At 36.4% G+C, this 18,712-nt stretch overlaps 1 protein-coding gene across 1 annotated transcript; it reads left to right on the plus strand.

The window, feature by feature from the left end:
• Nucleotides 1-647: 647 nt before the first annotated feature.
• ddx19b (DEAD-box helicase 19b) lies at nucleotides 648-15,092 on the plus strand. The gene is made up of 12 exons (XM_067387492.1): nucleotides 648-876; nucleotides 1,081-1,135; nucleotides 1,251-1,298; nucleotides 1,411-1,546; nucleotides 4,959-5,051; nucleotides 5,138-5,240; nucleotides 5,328-5,442; nucleotides 5,888-6,065; nucleotides 9,281-9,518; nucleotides 10,698-10,860; nucleotides 10,949-11,140; nucleotides 13,064-15,092. Exons 1-12 carry the CDS (start codon nucleotides 820-822, stop codon nucleotides 13,123-13,125), a joined length of 1,440 nt encoding a protein of 479 aa, XP_067243593.1. The 5' UTR covers nucleotides 648-819; the 3' UTR covers nucleotides 13,126-15,092.
• The last annotated feature ends 3,620 nt before the right edge of the window (nucleotides 15,093-18,712 follow it).

Here is an 18,712-nt window from a genome sequence, read left to right on the forward strand (position 1 = left end):
CTGCTGTGAGACACTGTTACACACTGCAGTAAGAAACATAGATTTTAGAATATCATATTAAATACTGGATGTCTTGTGTTGATAAATGGCATGCAGCCTACAACTGTTAACAAAAATAAAGCTGCATCTGATTATGCTGTGTTAACTACTTGACAAAATAGTGTTTTTCTCTGAGGCATGGTAAAGCATGGTACTCGCAAAAAAACAAGAAAACGGATTTAAAGAATAAGACAACAATTAGTTTTCTCTCTAGAAATATATCAAAACTCTTTCCTTGTCCCCTTGTCTATTTAAACCCTTGTTCCATTGTCTATTAAAACGTGTAACATTTTAAATCGCCTTTGGTGTTTCTATGGTTTCTACAAAATAAAACTGGAAACTGAGGGTAACGCCGGTATGATGCAATTGACAGGCGACTCCTCACACGTCCCGGAGCCTTGGTTAAAATTGCAATTTTATCACCATTTTCAAATTATTAGAAACATTTGGGATACTGTAAGAACTCAAGTGAACAAAATATATAACACTGTCCTAATGGTTTTTGGATATTTTACTGCCTAAATATTACATATTGCACCTTTAACCGTACAAGCGGAACGTTTAATAGGAACCAAGTACACACGAGCCAGTTTCCGCCCGGAGGTGTGAGTGTCGCACCCCATAAGAAGCAAGTGCCGCCACACGCCATTGTATGAATTTGTTGCGTTCAATACTTTTTGTTTAGTTTTATAAAGGATTTATATAGTTAGATTTAACAGTCCACTGTTAAATCATTAGCTCCCGCTTTTAAGAAAAAACATTTTATTTACAAGTAAGGACATGGCAACAGATTCGTGGGCCCAGGCTGTCGATGAACAAGAAGCCGCAGCGGAGTCGGTGGGTTTAAACCTCAAACTGACAGACTAATGATAAGAAACTGAATACTTTAATCAAAGATTTTACGAAGCACAATAATTCACTCGGTTGTTTAACACTGACGTTATATTTTTGATCCTTCAACTTTAAATCTGTTGTGTCGCAGTAACCGTTCAAAGCTTGCTAATTTGCTATTCTAAAAAGTCATATCACTTTAATTTACAGATAAGCAACCTGCAAATAAATGAAAAAGATGAAAAGCCGAAAGCTGAGGCAAATGGTGAGAATGCTTAAAGTCTTGTAACAGTTATACGTTAAGTGTGATTTGTGTGTATTGCGGTTGCTGATTCCTATGATGAATGTTGTTGTTTTTCCTCCTTTCCTTTATTAATAAGGGGCAAAGACAGAAGGAAACGGCAATAAGACAGAGGAGGATGATAAAGGTGAAGATTTACGACATATTACACATCTCATGGCCACAGTCTGTTTTCACAGTGGTTTGAGCATGTATGCATTCTCTGCATGAGAGTTGACTGAAACTGATCTGAATTGCAGAGGACAAGGCAGCACAGTCACTGCTGAATAAACTGATCCGCAGTAATCTAGTCAACACGACCAATCAAGTTGAAGTCCTCCAGAGGGATCCGAGCTCTCCGCTATACTCCGTCAAGTCATTTGAAGAGCTACGATTGTGAGTTTCAGTTTTTACACCTTCCTGATTGTATTATAGCTTTAATGTGTGTCAGACTCAGGTAATATAATAACTATATATAATATTTATTGAACAAAGATATTTTTGGAAAAACACAGATCTACTCTAAGGGTGTGTACACACTTGTAGTTCGCTTCTCTTGATTCTTTTGGTCTGGTCCAAAAACAGAAAATGATACATTTTAGGGATACTAATGGTTATTTGACGATCGATTAAAGGGTTAGTTCACCCAAAAATTAAATTCTGTCATTAATTACTCACACCTGTAAGACCTTTGTTCATTTTCAGAACACAAATTAAGATATTTTTGATGAAATCCGAGAGCTCTCGGTCTCCTCCATAGACAGCAATTTAAAGGGTTGGCTTACCCAAAAATGAATTTCTGTCATTAATTACTCACCCTCGTGTCGTTCCAGACCTTCATATGACCTTCGTTCATCTTCGAAATACAAATTAAGATATTTGATGAAATTCAAGGTTTTGTTTTATCCCCATAGAAAGCAATGTAATTATCACATTCAAGGTCCAGAAAGGTAGAAAAGACTAGGGCTTCACTATTAATAAAAAAAAAAAATCACAATATCTATTCATATACACATGCGATCTTTCTAAATGACGGTGATTCCCTTGCATGTATTTCCCTATGTTCAGATCACGCTGCATTCACGTGTTCACTTATTTACTCTACAACAATCCAAGATGCTATATCAGTCAAATTTATTGGTCACACTCACACAGTGTAAAACAAAACGCGTATTAATTCACCTATCAGGACAGAGATTAGCGAATGATTCAGTCATAAATCCCAATCACTTCTTTCCTCTTCCTCATTTACTGCGTTACGCTGTTACTCACATCCTTGTTTCCTTTTGTTTTGAGAAGCTGAGGTAAATAATTGTTGCTTTCAGTATGGCTCTAAAAGGCACACAAAATTATATTCAAACTCACATTAACCTTTATAGGGTCTTTGGGGTCTTTTTAGACCCCAAACGACGTTTGTTCAAATAAAAAAAAAAAATTCTCTTTGTCCAAATGACATGAAACGTTGTACCGTTGTTAACACTTTCTAGATCTACAAAGAAAAAAAAAATCGGAGTGATAGCTTGTTTTTATGTTAGTGTAAAAAACACTCAGGGTCTTCGGGGTCTCCACAGACCCCAGGCAATAAAATGTAATTTTGTTATAAAATAACTGATTTTTAAAAAACAATTTTACTGTTTATTAATGTTTTTACTTCATATTTGTGCAGTTTTTGGAGGATTTCTCGTATCTTTTAAATTTATATAAATAAATAAATACATATTTTTACAAAAACAGCTTTTTATGTAAAATTCACTTTATAAAAGACCCACATTTCTAACTTTCATTCATGGGGATAACATGGATAATTTGACATGGTTTAGTGTAAGATTTTTGCCCATCTTTTGGAAAATGCAGTTTTAAAAGTAAAAAAAATCACTTTTACCAGTAGATGGCTGCAGAGCTCCACTATTTGCTATGTTATTTGACTAACTGAAAGACATCTTTTCATAAGTTTTTTTTGTTGTTGTTGTTGTTGGAAATCACAATTATAACAATAAAAATTACTTTTTTGTCAAAGTTTAGCATTTTTTGTACTGAAAAAAATAAATTTTTCCAAAATGTTGATTTTGAGGATGAATTCTCAGTCTCATCATAATGTAACAATATTGAAAAATTATTTTTTTCATTACAAAAAATACTAAACTTTGACAAAGTACCCTTTATTGATATAATTGTGATTTCATAATATTTAGATATGAATCCAACTGAAAAAAACTTGAAAATATGTCTTTCAGTCAGTCAGATAGCACATAGCATATAGTGGAGCTCTGCAGCCATCTACTGGTAAAAATGAGTTTTTTTTTACTTTTAAAACTGCATTTTCCAAGAGATGGACAAAAATACTTCACTTGTATCAAAATATTCACATAAAAACAAATCCTATGTGCATAAATGTGTTTTGTTGTACCACCGCTGGTGGTAGCAGTTAGTCACGCTAACCAGTACAGCACCTATGCACCGTAGTTACGTTTTTGAACATTTTACTTTAGTTGACAATATTAATTGCAAGATTTGTGATTGTTTTAAAATACAACAAAGAGCACCATTTATCAAATGATCATAATCACATTGATTCATTTTATAATCCTGCTAGCCGTTTATTTACATGTAAACTAAAACAAACCCTTTTCATTCGGATGAGAAAGCTGGTGTTTTGAGCATTTGCACATACTGTCATACTGGTGACTGTCATTGCAGTATATGCATCTTGCAATATTAAGGTTAATGATTAATCGTTAAATTTATCGTTAATTAAAACAACGATCGTTCATGGGAATGATCGTAAATTGAAATCCCTCATACATTTAGTCCTGATTCGCATTTAGTAATTTTTAACACCAAGCCTAAAGATACAAAAAAAGTTTTATGATGTATATTTTGCGATTAAAGGCAGGAACACACCAAGCGGACGGTCGGCCGTCAGGCAGTTTTCTCAGTGTGTTCTGCACCGTCATCTGAAGTTGGTCCTCGTCTGCTTTTTTCGGCCGATTCGACATGTTGAATTGGCGTCTGAGCTCATCCGTCAGTCAGGCCATCTGATCATTCTGATTGGCTGTTCAGCTGCTGCCACCTGCTGGTACGGAAAGGCATTTCATCTTACGCAGGCGCAGAACGGACGTGCTACTTGGCCGTCGGCTGTCGAGTGTCCGTTTGGTGTGTCAGGGCAACTTTGGAGCCAGAACCTGCAGATGTGAGCCAACCCCACAGTCTGCTTTCGTCGACATCGGCTTGGTGTGTTCCTGCCTTAACATCCAAAGCAATGCTGTGCTCGGCTAAATTTGCGTTAATATGATTGTATTTTTACCTGGTGAGAATTAATGAAGAGCTTAGAAAATGTGTAAAGGAAGGAGTCAAAATTGGGCGATCGGCTGCAAGATGATTGTTTCCAATGCCTGTACTGAACTGTAATAGGCTATGTAACTCCAATGATAAGAACCATGTATTCTCGGGCATTCTGTCCTTTTTAGGGTCTCATCTTGTGACATCACGTCATTTTTTTTTTTGTTTGTTTTGATGTCTTTGGTACGTGTACATATTTCAGTCAAACCTCACCAGAGTTTGCTTGAAAGAGGACAGAGACCCACATTTTCAGGGCTCTCAGTCCGCTTGTTGGTGCACAGCAGGGTTCGGATGACGGTGTTCACACTGGTTCAAATGAATCGCACTAACAGAGCATTTGCATCAGAATTTGTTTTAATCAAACCAATCTTCCAAGTGTGAACATCTATGGGTGGTGCGTTTGTCTTGTTTGGCCTGCCCGTTCAATTTATTATTGTATTTTTAACGTTTTCCTTGCTTTGTTTCCCAGGAAACCTCAGCTGTTGCAAGGAGTGTATGCCATGGGTTTCAACAGACCCTCCAAAATCCAGGAGACTGCATTGCCCATGATGCTTGCAGAACCGTAAGCTCTTCATTTACTCTTTTCCTTCCATGTAAATCCATTCTAATGAGAGCAGAGATTGAACACAACACATTCATCTCCTCCAGTCCACAGAATCTCATCGCTCAGTCTCAGTCAGGCACGGGTAAAACGGCTGCCTTTGTGCTGGCAATGTTAAGTCACGTGGACCCTGAAAACAAATGGCCTCAGGTATGAAATGCATCAGAATCTGTGGATGAAATGCATGCTAATAATTGTGCTGTTTTAGTGTTAATATCACGGTTTCTCTTTGCCCAGTGTCTGTGTGTGTCCCCCACATATGAGCTGGCCCTGCAGACCGGCAAGGTCATTGAGCAGATGGGGAAATTTTACCCTGAAGTCCAATTAGTGTATGCCATCAGAGGAAACAAATGTAAGTGCTTTTGTTTTAGGAATTAAGGTTTCTCTTTAATATCACTTTATCTGGATTATGTACACTACTTCATATTTTCTACAAATTGTCACATTACACATTGTCCTACAAGGATTTTGCACTAACAATCCTCAATGTAAAAGTAATATTATTAAAAAAAATTTATGCAAATGCCCCCCCCCCAAAATCCATGATTCATTCTTTCCAAATATATTCAAATCATTTAGCTGAAAAGTCCTGTGTCTTAAGAGATATATATATATATATATATATAACAAAATAAAATATTGCATTTTTCTTCAATATCATGCAGCCCTACTCCATGATGTCACTGTCAAAGGATAACTACATATTTATTACTTTAGATTAGCATGTAATGGTTAATATAGGCAGGTGTGACTGTGTAATTGTGCATGTTGTTGAGCCGTGTGTTTGTTTGGTCCAGTGGAGCGGGGAACAAAACTACAGGAACAGATTGTGATTGGCACGCCTGGTACTGTTTTGGATTGGTGCCAAAAGCTTAAATTCATCGACCCCAAGAAGATCAAGGTTTTTGTCCTGGATGAGGCTGATGTCATGATTGCTACACAGGGCCATCAAGACCAGAGCATTCGTATCCAGAGGTACGTGATTTTCCCTCCAGTTGGGAAGGGAGCAGAAGCAGTGCCGCATTGTTTCGGCGCTGGGTCTATTTTTGCTGTGCTGCTAACGCTCAATTAACATGAAAGCACACTTTTGATAAACAAAATAAATATGATTTCACATAAAAAGTGCTCAAAATGTACAGAATAAGCCTGTCTAGTGTGTTTTAACAATTTGAGTATGTCAGAAAAGAAAATTAAGAATCAAAAATATTTATAGATTTAAGCATTTAATTGGTATAATTATTCAGTTTGGGTTGAAGTATGGTGTATTATAAAAAACTAAAACTAAACTAGCTGGAAAATGATATATAAACATTTTTTTAGTTAGAGACAGATAGGCTATATAGGCAGCGATACCCAAATCAAACACAAGTTTGTGGTCTTTTTTTCGCAGAGTTTGCCATCTTGTAAATGTGTACACGTGGCAGATGTAAACCCAAAGCTTACCTCATTCATGTGCAGCAATATGACACAAGGCTTCTTGTTTGTTCGTTTTATTTATTTACGTTTACATGAGAATGTTGTACACCTCCACATGTTAATAAACTTTCAAGACTATAAAGTTTATAAATGACCAACTTATAAATACATATTTATAGCTGTCTTTGGAAACAAATGCTCACTTTGTTGCTTGGAGCTGCTGCTGTGGCATTGTACAAACGCTTCCAGTGTGAATATTCGCGCGTCGCAGCAGCTGCAGTTCAGGCTTTAGTTGCGCTCACACATGCGGTGTAAAACCGGCGTGAGACTACACTGACTTTCTTCAACCCTCTATGCACACATTGGCAATATAATCACCATTGGCTGATAAGATTGAACTGACGTACTGAAATCAAAATGCAAAAGTCTAAAATGATGAGTAGTTCCAAAAGAACATCATTATGCTTACGCATTGTGTATTAAGCCTGTGTATTCTGTCCAGTCAAATGGTCGTGTTCTAGTGTAAAGCAATTAAAGTGTTAGAAACATTCTTAGCTTTTACTTTAGTCACTGGTGAGTGAAATCTAACAATTTATTAGCCAATGGTTAATGGCATTAAGTTGCAAATTCAGGTGATTTACTCAATACATTTTATTTTCAGCCAATTTGTAATTTTTAAAGATGTATGCTGTTTGTGATACTCGCACATCAGCATGTCTCAACAGGCTACTTTCAATAAAAGGTCCAAATATCAGGAATACTTTTGCTACATGTCATGAGTAAGCAACTGAGTAACTAATGCTGTATAGAGTGAACACAACCATCCAACGTATCTGCACCGGATGCATTTTTTGACATGTGCCACAAGTTTGAGTCTGTCTACACTGGACACATCAAAGTAAACTCTATAAACTGATACATTTGTTTTATCTGAATGGGTGCATGATGACGATGATGTTGAAGTGTCCAATGTAGTGCGTTGCCTCACAATGCCCGTTTACTTTGACGTGTTTGGCTTGTTTGATCTGTGAAGCTCTAAATGCAGTGAATTTTGGCTTGCACTTCAGTAAACCTGAAGCTTAATGTCTTTTCCCATATATCATGTCATTCATTTCTCACAGTGGCTAAACGCCCTCTGGCTCCACTTGCTACGGTAGCTAATCCCCAAACTTGTTATCCACCTTATGCCTGACAAGAATGCAGTGTTTTGAATAATGGCTGGCACTTCCGGTTTAGGCAACTTCAATTCAAAACGAATTAAATCACTTCAAATCATAAGGTTGCAAATAAAGCTTATGTCAATTTTCTTATGTTTTATTTTCAGACATCTTGAGAATAAATGTAACACTTGGTGTTTTAACGTGACGTTATAACAAGAATATCTATGGCAAGAGCTCTTTTCAGCCGCTGCTTTCTTTTCCTCATGATTTTTTTTTTTTCGCCTTTGCATTCTGCTATAATAGTATGAAAAAGGACAACATACTGCACATTTATGGTCTGTTCTCTCAATTTAATTTACGATTATCCCATTAATAACTGGAATGCACGAAGAATCTCTAATTTTCCTCCTCAAATCCTCGCATCTCTTTCTAGGTTTGTTTTCATGGGTAAATATTATCTGTCAAAATAATGGAAAATACTTTGAAATAGTATCACGCAATGCTGAAGTTAATGAACATTTTTGACTGAGGCAACGTATGTTACATAATACAGATATATATATATATATATATATATATATATATATATATATATATATATATATATATATATATATATATATATATATATATATATATATATATATATATATATATATATATATATATATATATATATATATATATATATATATATATATATATTATATATGTTACTGCTGTGGAAAGAATCGTGCTTTTGGGGTTATTCATGGTCTGTTGAAAGTACCTTGTTGATGCTTTACACTTTTAAATGTCCTTTTAATGTTTGATGGTTGAAGGGTGAGCAGAAGATTGTCATCTCATTGTACCCAGTTTTAAAAAACCCATTGCATTCATAGAGCGAGCCTTTCACTGATTGTAACCGAAGTTACACCCATAATTTGCCCAAAGCATCCTGGGTAGTGCTGCCAATTTAGCGATTTTTTTTGTCACTAGATTTAGCGAATTCCCCGCCCCTTTTTTGAGTTTTTTTTTTTAAATTTATTTATTTTTTATTCAAAAGCCTAGTGACAAATCAAGTAACTTATCTAGATTCCGCGACTCGCCCACTGATCTATATTTAATATAGATCAGTGGACTCGCCAGTATGACGTCATCTAGCAACATTTAGCGACCAGTTTTAGCTACTTTCATCTGAAAGCAATTGGCAGCACTGGTCAGGGGGCGTAGGAATAAGGTGGATTGGTTGATAGAGATTGACGGATTGCAGTGGGCTGCTTTCAATGATTATATGGTGCCTGGGAGGCTCAGTGTTTACACTTTTGGGGAGATAAACCCATGATTGGCATACTAATAGTCAATGAACAATAAACTGTGTAAAATGAATGTATTTTTACATTTTATTTTTTTTACAAATGTCACCTTTTTAATTCATAGTATTTCATAAGGTGCCTGACTTCTCGTCTCCGCTGTAAATATTATTTAACAGATTGAATTTGTCAACTAAGGATGTTGTTTTTTCTATATATATTTTTCATTTTCTACACTTTATCTTCCAATTGTTCAGAGCATTAGGTAAGAAATTTGTTTTTTAAACTGCATTAAGTGTTACAACCTCTTTTATTTTTATAGGATGCTTCCTAAAACTTGCCAGATGCTCCTGTTCTCCGCTACATTTGAAGAAACTGTGTGGAATTTTGCGAAGAGGATTGTTCCTGACCCCAACATCATTAAACTTAAGCGTGAAGAGGAGACTCTGGACACTATCAAGCAATACTATGTCATTTGCAACAGCAAGGAGGAGAAATTCCAGGCTTTGTGCAACATCTACGGAGCCATTACTATTGCACAGGCCATGATCTTCTGCCATGTAAGTACAATATCATTTGCAGATATTGGGGCTTTAACTTATTTTTAAAGCACAGAAAGCAGGCCTAACTAACGTACTACATAGTAGGGGTGTGATGAGATCTCGCAAGACTAAAATGTGATGAGATTTCTCGTCGAGGCGAAAAGTAGTCTCGTGATATTGCCATGACAGAGTGTTAGGATGATTAGGAAAGAATATGCCACCGCTACATTTACATTACATCTTCACTGTCATTTTACTTTGTATTTAAATAAATCATTTAATTCAGTTGGATAACTGTCGCCACACTCCATATTCACAGAGTACGCGCAATCGCGAAAGTGAAAGTAAACGCAAGCGCATTCAAATGTGATTTCAATACCCCGCATTTTGAAAGCGGCTCCCTGATGAATACAGATATCTCTCAATATGAAAGCTATTTCAGGCTCAGTGTAGTTGTAACCATCTCTTAGCTCTGTATGAAAGAAAAATTTGGTCTTATTTGCACTTTGAATATTGAGAGAGTGCGATTATGGTTGCACTTAGTTTTCTCTTAATCTTAAGCGCAAACAATAAGGTTTCATTTGTTAACATTAGTTAATGCACTGTGAACTATCATGAACTAACAATGAATGACTATTTTTATTAACTAACATAAACAAAGATTAATAAATACTGTAGCAAATATATTGCTGTTAGTTGATGTTGGTTAATACATTAATGTTAATAAATGAGACCTTATTGTAAAGTGTTACCATTTTTATTCATACTGTTTTTATTTCTATGATCAGTTTGTGGAAAGGAGTTCAGTTAGGAGGTCAAAAGTTGTAGAAGCTCATAAATCATGTACAGTAAGGTCTGAAGAGACTGAAATCATACAGAAGAGAAGTCAGTCAGTTGAGTTCGTGGCAAAACCTTTTACAGTACTTGAGTATTGTTTTCTTTTACTGCATATGATATTTCATACTCAAAGTAGAACTGAAATGACATTCATTACAAGATGATTAGTTAAAACTTTTCAAATACACCTAGTCATGTCATGTATTTCGCCATTGAGAATTTCTTAAACATAGTGTGTAAAAATCTTGCCTCGTCTAGTGAACTCAATCTCGAGTCTCGTCTCGTCTTGTGAGATGCCCATCTCTTCACACCACTACTACATAGTATTTCTGAGTTTAACCATGTGATTTGCCATCACAGACCAGGAAAACAGCTGGATGGCTGGCAGGAGAACTGTCCAGAGAAGGCCACCAGGTGGCGCTGCTCAGCGGAGAGATGCAGGTGGAACAGAGGGCAGCGGTCATCGAACGTTTCCGTGATGGCAAGGAGAAAGTCCTTGTTACCACTAATGTCTGTGCTAGAGGTGAATGTCGTTTTACCCATTATACAATGCCCAGCTCATCTTTAGTTCAAGTTTAGCAGATTTTGCCTAATTGCTTCTTTTCTACTAGGTATCGACGTGGAGCAAGTTTCAGTTGTCATCAACTTCGATCTGCCAGTGGACAAGGATGGCAACCCTGACAATGAAACATATTTACACAGAATCGGGCGTACTGGGAGATTCGGCAAGAGGGGGTTGGCGATCAACATGGTGGACAGCAGGTTTAGCATGAACATCCTCAACCGCATCCAGGAGCACTTCAGTAAGTGAACCTTCACTTCCCATGAGTTACCAATCCAAGAAATGTCCAGGACTAAGTGTTATCGGCAGAGTCTGGGACATTCGGTTGATGTCCCTCACTTTGTAAAATACAAAAATCATGTTTTTAATAATTCATAATGGGTTAGTCTGTGTATGAGGCAAGCCAATGGAATAAATTAAAAACATACTTGTTTTTGAAAGTATAGCCAAAACACGTTCTACACATTAACACAAGCCTGATATCATAGTCCCTTACTAACCTGACGTTGTATCCAAATTTTTTGTAAATATTTTCTTTATGAAATGTTTTAATATTAATTTAACAGTATCGATTAACAAAAATGAGCTGCAAAGTTGTTTTTAGAAGCTGTTAAGCATAGTGATCGACCGATATTGATTTTTTTTTTTATTACCGATACCGATTATTTGCATGTTTATGTACCCGATAACCGATATGCAGAACCGATATTTATTTACTGTTATACTTCTGTTTTTGACAATTATTACAACACAAATGAGCTGAATAAACCATTTTATTTATAACAATCACTCCCTCCTTGCATACAAAAAAAAAAAAAAACTTTACTGAATAATATTAGCTGGAATATATAACATTGTCAGGAAAGTAACAAACAAAACAGCATACATCATTGCATTTTCCAACTAGTGTTATGTTTTGTCAGTCTAGATCATGAAATGCTTTCTGACAAAGTGCTGTAACTTATCTATGCATTTACACAAAACTATAACCGCGATCGCGTGTGGAGATAGTAAATAATTTCCACAGAGCTGCATTTATTTAGATTTGTATTAACTAAATAATGGTTATGTAGTAAATCAAAGATTATATAATCTAATAAAGTTAAACAGCACTTGTCAGTTGGCATTTTATGATCTAAATTTAATCTAACGTTAAATCATGAAATGCCAACTGACAAAGTGCTGTTTGACTATAACTTAATCAACCGCGATCGCACATGGAGATAATAAATAATTAATTTCCACAAAGCGGTAGGCTATATTTATGTGTATTAGCGAAATAATTATGTAGTAAATGATAATATAATCTAGAGTACTTAAACAAGATAATCTTGTCAAAAGTTTCATTCAGTGGCCGTGCTTAATACAACAGATAGAGAATTAAATTCAAGGCTTTTATTTTCAACATGCACTCATTCATGTCTGTTTTATTTAATTCATGTAAAGTTACGTCTTTATTGGGGCAGGACATGACGAATTACACTACGTGACTCAATGAGTTCGTCTCAATTGTTTAGAAACAAGCTGCATAAATTAACTATATCAGGAATTTATGTCTCAGATCTCATTTGTGCATGTCTGTTATGTTAAATAAAGTTGATTCATTAAAGCAAACCAAGTAGAACATATACTTTACCTTTACCATAGTTGTTGTTGACTGATCTCCTCAGACGGAGGAAGTCTCAAAACGGCCACAAGATGGTGCCGTAAATTGGCGAATCCGATATTACAAAACCGATACCCGATTATGGAAAAATGCTTAAATATCGGGAAAAATATCGGTAAACCGATACATCGGTCGATCACTAGTTAAGCAAGGAAGCATTGCATTGATCAGAAGTGACAGATTTATTGTATTATAAAAGATTTCTATTTCAAATAAATGCTGTTCTTTTGAACAAAAAAATCACTTGCTTTTCCCCCAACATTGATGATGATGATCAATGTTTCTTGAGCACCAAATCAGCATTTTAGAATGATTTCAGCTTTGCCATCACATGAATAAAACACATTTTTACAATATATTAAAATAGAAAAGTTTGCATTCATATTCATTTGTATGCTGATAACTTTTGGCTCAGGACCTTTCCATTCATGAATTTATATCCGTGCTTTTATATATTGCCATGTTCTCATGGTTGATTTCGAATATCTTTTATTACAGATAAGAAAATCGAGAAGCTGGACACAGATGATTTGGATGAAATTGAGAAAATCGCTAACTGAGCGGCCGTCTTTGTTCTTCTAAAAGGACTGTGCTCACTCACGCTACATTTTAATTCAGAGGCTGGAATCAGAGCTGTGCCAGAGAGGATGTTTACATGTGCAGCAGTTTTATCTCAGATGGTGTTTTTAATTGTTTCACTCTTTGTACTTCTTAATAAAGTCTGAATGTGTAGTCTTAACGTCACGTGTAGGAGAATGCTACAGCAGCGATCTGGGATTGACACAAGGAATATGCCTTTCAATATTAACAATTTCATCATGCACCTTTTAAATTGACTTTTAAACAGCTTGCCTTCACACCAAGTGTGCAAGAAATTACATTGACTGTTATATTGATTCTTAATGGGGGATTCCAAACCAAGGACTCATTTGCTGATGGATTTTTTTTTTTTTTTTCTTTAAAATGAAAGTATGCATGGTTCTATATGTCATGAAAAACGAGCATTTTCGGTCAAGTATATTTGTTTTATGAAACTGGGTGCAGCTACATTTGATTTTGTGACACTCCAAACTAGGAGTCAAAATGCAGGGTTTATTTAATAATATGAGAGATTGCTGTTATTGTGTTGTTCATCAATACTCAATACCTCACGAAGTAAAACATTTCTACTGAAAGGATGCTGGCTGTTATTGGCTTTGAATTAAAAAGAAATAAGTTGCCAAAGTCCTTTTATTAGTATAAAATCATGTAAAAGCCAAAGATTTGTGCCTCTATTGGATTCGTCAGTACTCGATTTAACGTGGAATAATGCAAACTGGTCTATTCATTGTATTGAAATAATGCCATGTATATTTAATAAGTACAAAGAGTGAAATAGTATATTCAACAGATGCAGTGTAATGAAAGCAGATATGTCATGGCAGAAGCGTTATTTGTGTTCCCAGTAACAGACTGTACTGAATTGTAAAAACGATCAGGTTTAAGTACACAAATGCAACTGAATTTGTAACCGCAGAAGGCTGTGCCACATTCCCATTTGCAGCCGCCTTAAAAATGTAAAAGGCAGATGTGAACGCATCTACAATCTCACTGTATTCTTCAGGGTATCCATAGCAAATGATCATTTTATATTATGGAACATTTTAATTTAACCACTCTAAACTCAACCGACACTGCACTCAGCTCCATTATATATGCATTATATACGTATATTTTATTCGTTGGCATGAGGTTGGGGTAAAGTGTGTCAGTCGAACCCTATCTTTGAAGGGAAGACGTTTAGATGATAAAATACTGGATCAATCAATACATCTTCTGATGCCTTGTTCATTTGTCTGTTTGGTTCAAGCTGTCAATCATACTTGACCTGTTACAATAATGCTAAATAGAGGATTTTATTTTTTTGGCACTTGTTCTTGTAAACCACGTTGATGTGAAGTCTGATTAAATGAAAGGACTGTGTAGAAAACTATAATTGATCTGGTGTTGCATCAGATAATAAATGGACTTGTCTATTATCAAACACATTCCTGCATAATCATTGCTACTTTCTTTTAAGTAACTGAAATACCCATAATGCTTGAGGACAATTCATTGATGATGTTTCCAACCTCATCACCACAAAGCTGGTCACAGTGATTTGTGTCATTCACCTCAATGAAGATGTTTTTGTAACATTCATTTAGTATCATTTGTCATTCTGTCTGTTATTACATGAAAAATGTTTCTAAGATATTTTTGGTTTTCAACAAACATGCACTTACAGCTGACAAATCAGCCATTTGAAATGATTAATTTCCGTATTTCACCTTAACTGAATGTTGATGACAAAAAAGTATGTATCGCTTTGGAAGTTTAGGAACTCTGTGTTTGGAGCAGATCAGTGACTGTCTGGATGTTACAGGATGAGGAATGCTTGCTGCGGATCTTGATAAAACTGTTTAACAAATCCAGCAACACTCGGGTTTGCTGCATTTGTGCTGATGCTGATGTTTGAATGATGTGTTGTACAATAAAAATATCAATCTAAGCATCTTTGACTTTTTATAATTTGTTTTATTTTATATATGTATGTATGTATACATATATATATATATATATATATACATACATACATATATAAAGGATAACATTTGTTATATATTTATAATATAGAGCCATAAAGATATATTGAAGAAGAAAACAAACTGTTTTGGTTGCCATCAACTTTGTATGAACAAAAAAAATACAGAGACATTTCTCAAATTATCTTTTTTGTTCCACAGAAGAAAGTCAGTCATATGGGTTTGACACAACATGTGGTAGAGTAAATGATGACATAATTTTCCTTTTTGTGTGAACGTACCATTTAATACCCATGTAAAACCCATTAATGTCATGGCATTATTTAATTGTAATTGCAGTGTAAATGCATTGATGCCTCTGAGCTGCAATAAATGGTCTGTAAAAATATCAATATAAAAATACAAATACCCAATCAGATGCAACTTATGAAAAAATGAAAAGAAATTGTAGCCTTAAAGTTTGTGAAATCAAATTCTGTTAATTCATCAAATAAAACATTTCTAAAGCTACTTTTTGCTTTTTGTAAATTTGCTTTTCTTATTTGACAATAATGACTGTAAATTGTCTTTTGGGGGTATTTTCCCTGTCAAATTTGATGCAATATATGTGTGTGTATATATATATATATATGGTCAGTCTAATCTAAAGACCTTTGTGACGTTAAATTGCGAAGATCTAGAGTTTTCACTGAAGGGCGTGTCCGTGGCGGCCTGACAAATTTTGATGTTTTCGCCATGAAAAAGGAAGTTGTTGTAACTCAGACAAACAATGTCGGATCTGCCCCAAACTTCACATGCTTTATTAGAGTCCTGACCTGAAGACATCTACATAACAATATTCAGTTACAGTCATAGCGCCACCTGCAGGCAACAGGAAATGACATGTTTTACACTGTGATTAACTCCTCATAGAGATTTAACCAGATCAACATCAAATGTTGTCAGTCTAATCTCAAGACCTTAGCGAATCAAATAAATATCAAAGATCTTGAGGTAATTCAGCAAGTGAACATTTTGTCATCAAAGTTGATGTGTTAGAAGCAGGAAAAATGGGCAAGTGCAACGTTTTTAAGTGAGTTTGACAAGGGCCAAATTGTGATGCTAGACGACTGGGTCAGAGCATCTCCAAAACTGCAGCTCTTGTGGGGTGTTCCTGGTCTGCAGTGGTCAGTATTTATCAAAAGTGGTCCAAGGAAGGAACAGTGGTGAGCTGGTGACAGGGGCGGCACATGGGGAGTGAAGGCTGGGCCATGTGGTCCGATCTATCAGACGAGCTACTGTAGCTCAAATTGTTGTTAATGCTGGTTCTGTTAATGCTGGATGCTGCTGAGACCAGTCAATGGAAGGGAAGCGAGGTCACAGATTTAATTAATATTTGGGGTGACAGCTCTATTCAGGCCAAACTCGAGGGCTCTTATCGGAACCGGGCGGTTTAAGAAAACATTTCCAGCGAAATGGCCGAGCGTGGTTACAGACGATCCTGGCTCCAATGCCAGCGAAAAATAAAAAGCCTCCGAGCCAAATAAAAGGAGGTTAAAGCCTGGAACAAACGAAGTGGCCGTCTACTTCCGCAAACAACGAGTGACATCGTTGACCGTTGCGTACTCTTCTGCGCATGCGGGTCACTTTTGGGTCATTTCACGTTCACACAGGAGATCACAAAAGGTCGCATTTAATTGAAAATGTGAACGGCCTTGCAAAAAAATCGAATTTTTTCAAAAAATCGGAATTGAGCATTAAGCCCTGCAGTGTGAACGTAGCGTCAGTGTCAGCTTGTATAACAGTGTAAATCAGCTGTCACCTCAAAATAACTCAACACACAGCCATTAATGTCTAAACCGCTGGCAACAAAACACCCCTATGTGAAAATGTCCAAATTGGGCCCAAATAGCCATTTCCTCCCCCCGGTGTCATGTGACTCATTAGTGTTACAAGGTCTCAGGTGTGAATGGGGAGCAGGTGTGTTAAATTTGGTGTTATCGCTCTCACTCTCTCATACTGGTCACTGGAAGTTCAACATGGCACCTCATGGCAAAGAACCCTCTGAGGATCTGAAAAAAAGAACTGTTGCTCTACATAAAGATGGAGTAGGCTATAAGAAGGTTTCCAAGACCCTGAAACTGAGCTGCAGCACGGTGGCCAAGACCATACAGCGGTTTAACAGGACAGGTTCCACTCAGAACAGGCCTCGCTATGGTCGACCAAAGAAGACGAGTGCACATGCTCAGCGTCATATCCAGAGGTTGTGTTTGGGAAATAGACATATGAGTGCTGCCAGCATTGCTGCAGAGGTTGAAGGGCTGGGGTTCAGCCTGTCAGGGCTCAGACCATACACCGCACACTGCATGGCTGTCGTCCCAGAAGGAAGCCTCTTCTAAAGATGATGCACAAGAAAGCCTGCAAACAGTTTGCAGAGGACAAGCAGACTTACAGAAAAAGCAGGATTACTGGAACCATGTCCTGTGGTCTGATGAGACCAAGATAAACTTATTTGGTTTAGATGGTGTCAAGCGTGTGTGGCGGCAACCAGGTGAGGAGTACAAAGACAAGTATGTCTTGCCTACAGTCAAGCATGGTGGTGGGAGTGTCATGGTCTGGGCCTACATGAGTGCTGCCGGCACTGGGAGCTACAGTTCATTGGGGGAACCATGAATGCCAACATGTACTGTGAGATACTGAAGCACAGCATGATCCCCTCCCTTCAGAGACTGGGCCGCAGGGCAGTATTCCAACATGATAATGACCCCAAACACACCTCCAAGACGACCACTGCCTTGCTAAAGAAGCTGAGAGTAAAAGTGATGGACTGGCCAAGCATGTCTCCAGACCTAAACCCTATTGAGGGTGAACTCCATGCCCAAGAGGGTCAAGGCAGTGCTGGAAATAATGGCCACATAAAATATTGACACTTTGAGCCCAATATGGACATTTTCACATAGGGGTTTACTCACTTTTGTGACCAGTGGTTTAGACATTAATGGCTGTGTGTTGAATTATTTTGAGGGGACAGGAAATTTACACTGTTATACAAGCTGTACACTCACTACTTTACATTGTAGCAAAGTGTAATTTCTTCAGTGTACTCACTTATGTGAGATACTGTATATATATGTGTGTGTGTGCGTTTCATATCTTTCCATCACTCACATCATATATGTTTCACTTCAATCCCTTCATCCAGGAATGTATAACTATGAATGTATGTATAACTTTAACAGGTTTTAAACAGGCAAGTGTTGGAGAAAAGTAATAAAAACAATACTTTAATACTTTTATTAATTTTTTTTTTATTTAAATAATTTTATTACTGTTCAGCCATCCAAGATCTGTAAGAAAAAAAGTATACACACATTTAATACTGATGTACAATACAGGATCTTGTGAAGGAAATGAATACTGTCAGAATGCGTGTGGTGCATACTGCACGCTATACACTGTATACTGTTTAAAAATAGTACTAAATATACTATATTATACTACTATTTATATATAGTATATAAAAAAAGCATGCAACAATATACATTTCAAACAGCAGTATGCTACACTGGTCACATGACATCATGTTGCATGTTTAATTTAGAGA

This window comes from Chanodichthys erythropterus, chromosome 6, assembly GCF_024489055.1.
Source record: "Chanodichthys erythropterus isolate Z2021 chromosome 6, ASM2448905v1, whole genome shotgun sequence".
Taxonomy (NCBI): Eukaryota; Metazoa; Chordata; class Actinopteri; order Cypriniformes; family Xenocyprididae; genus Chanodichthys; species Chanodichthys erythropterus.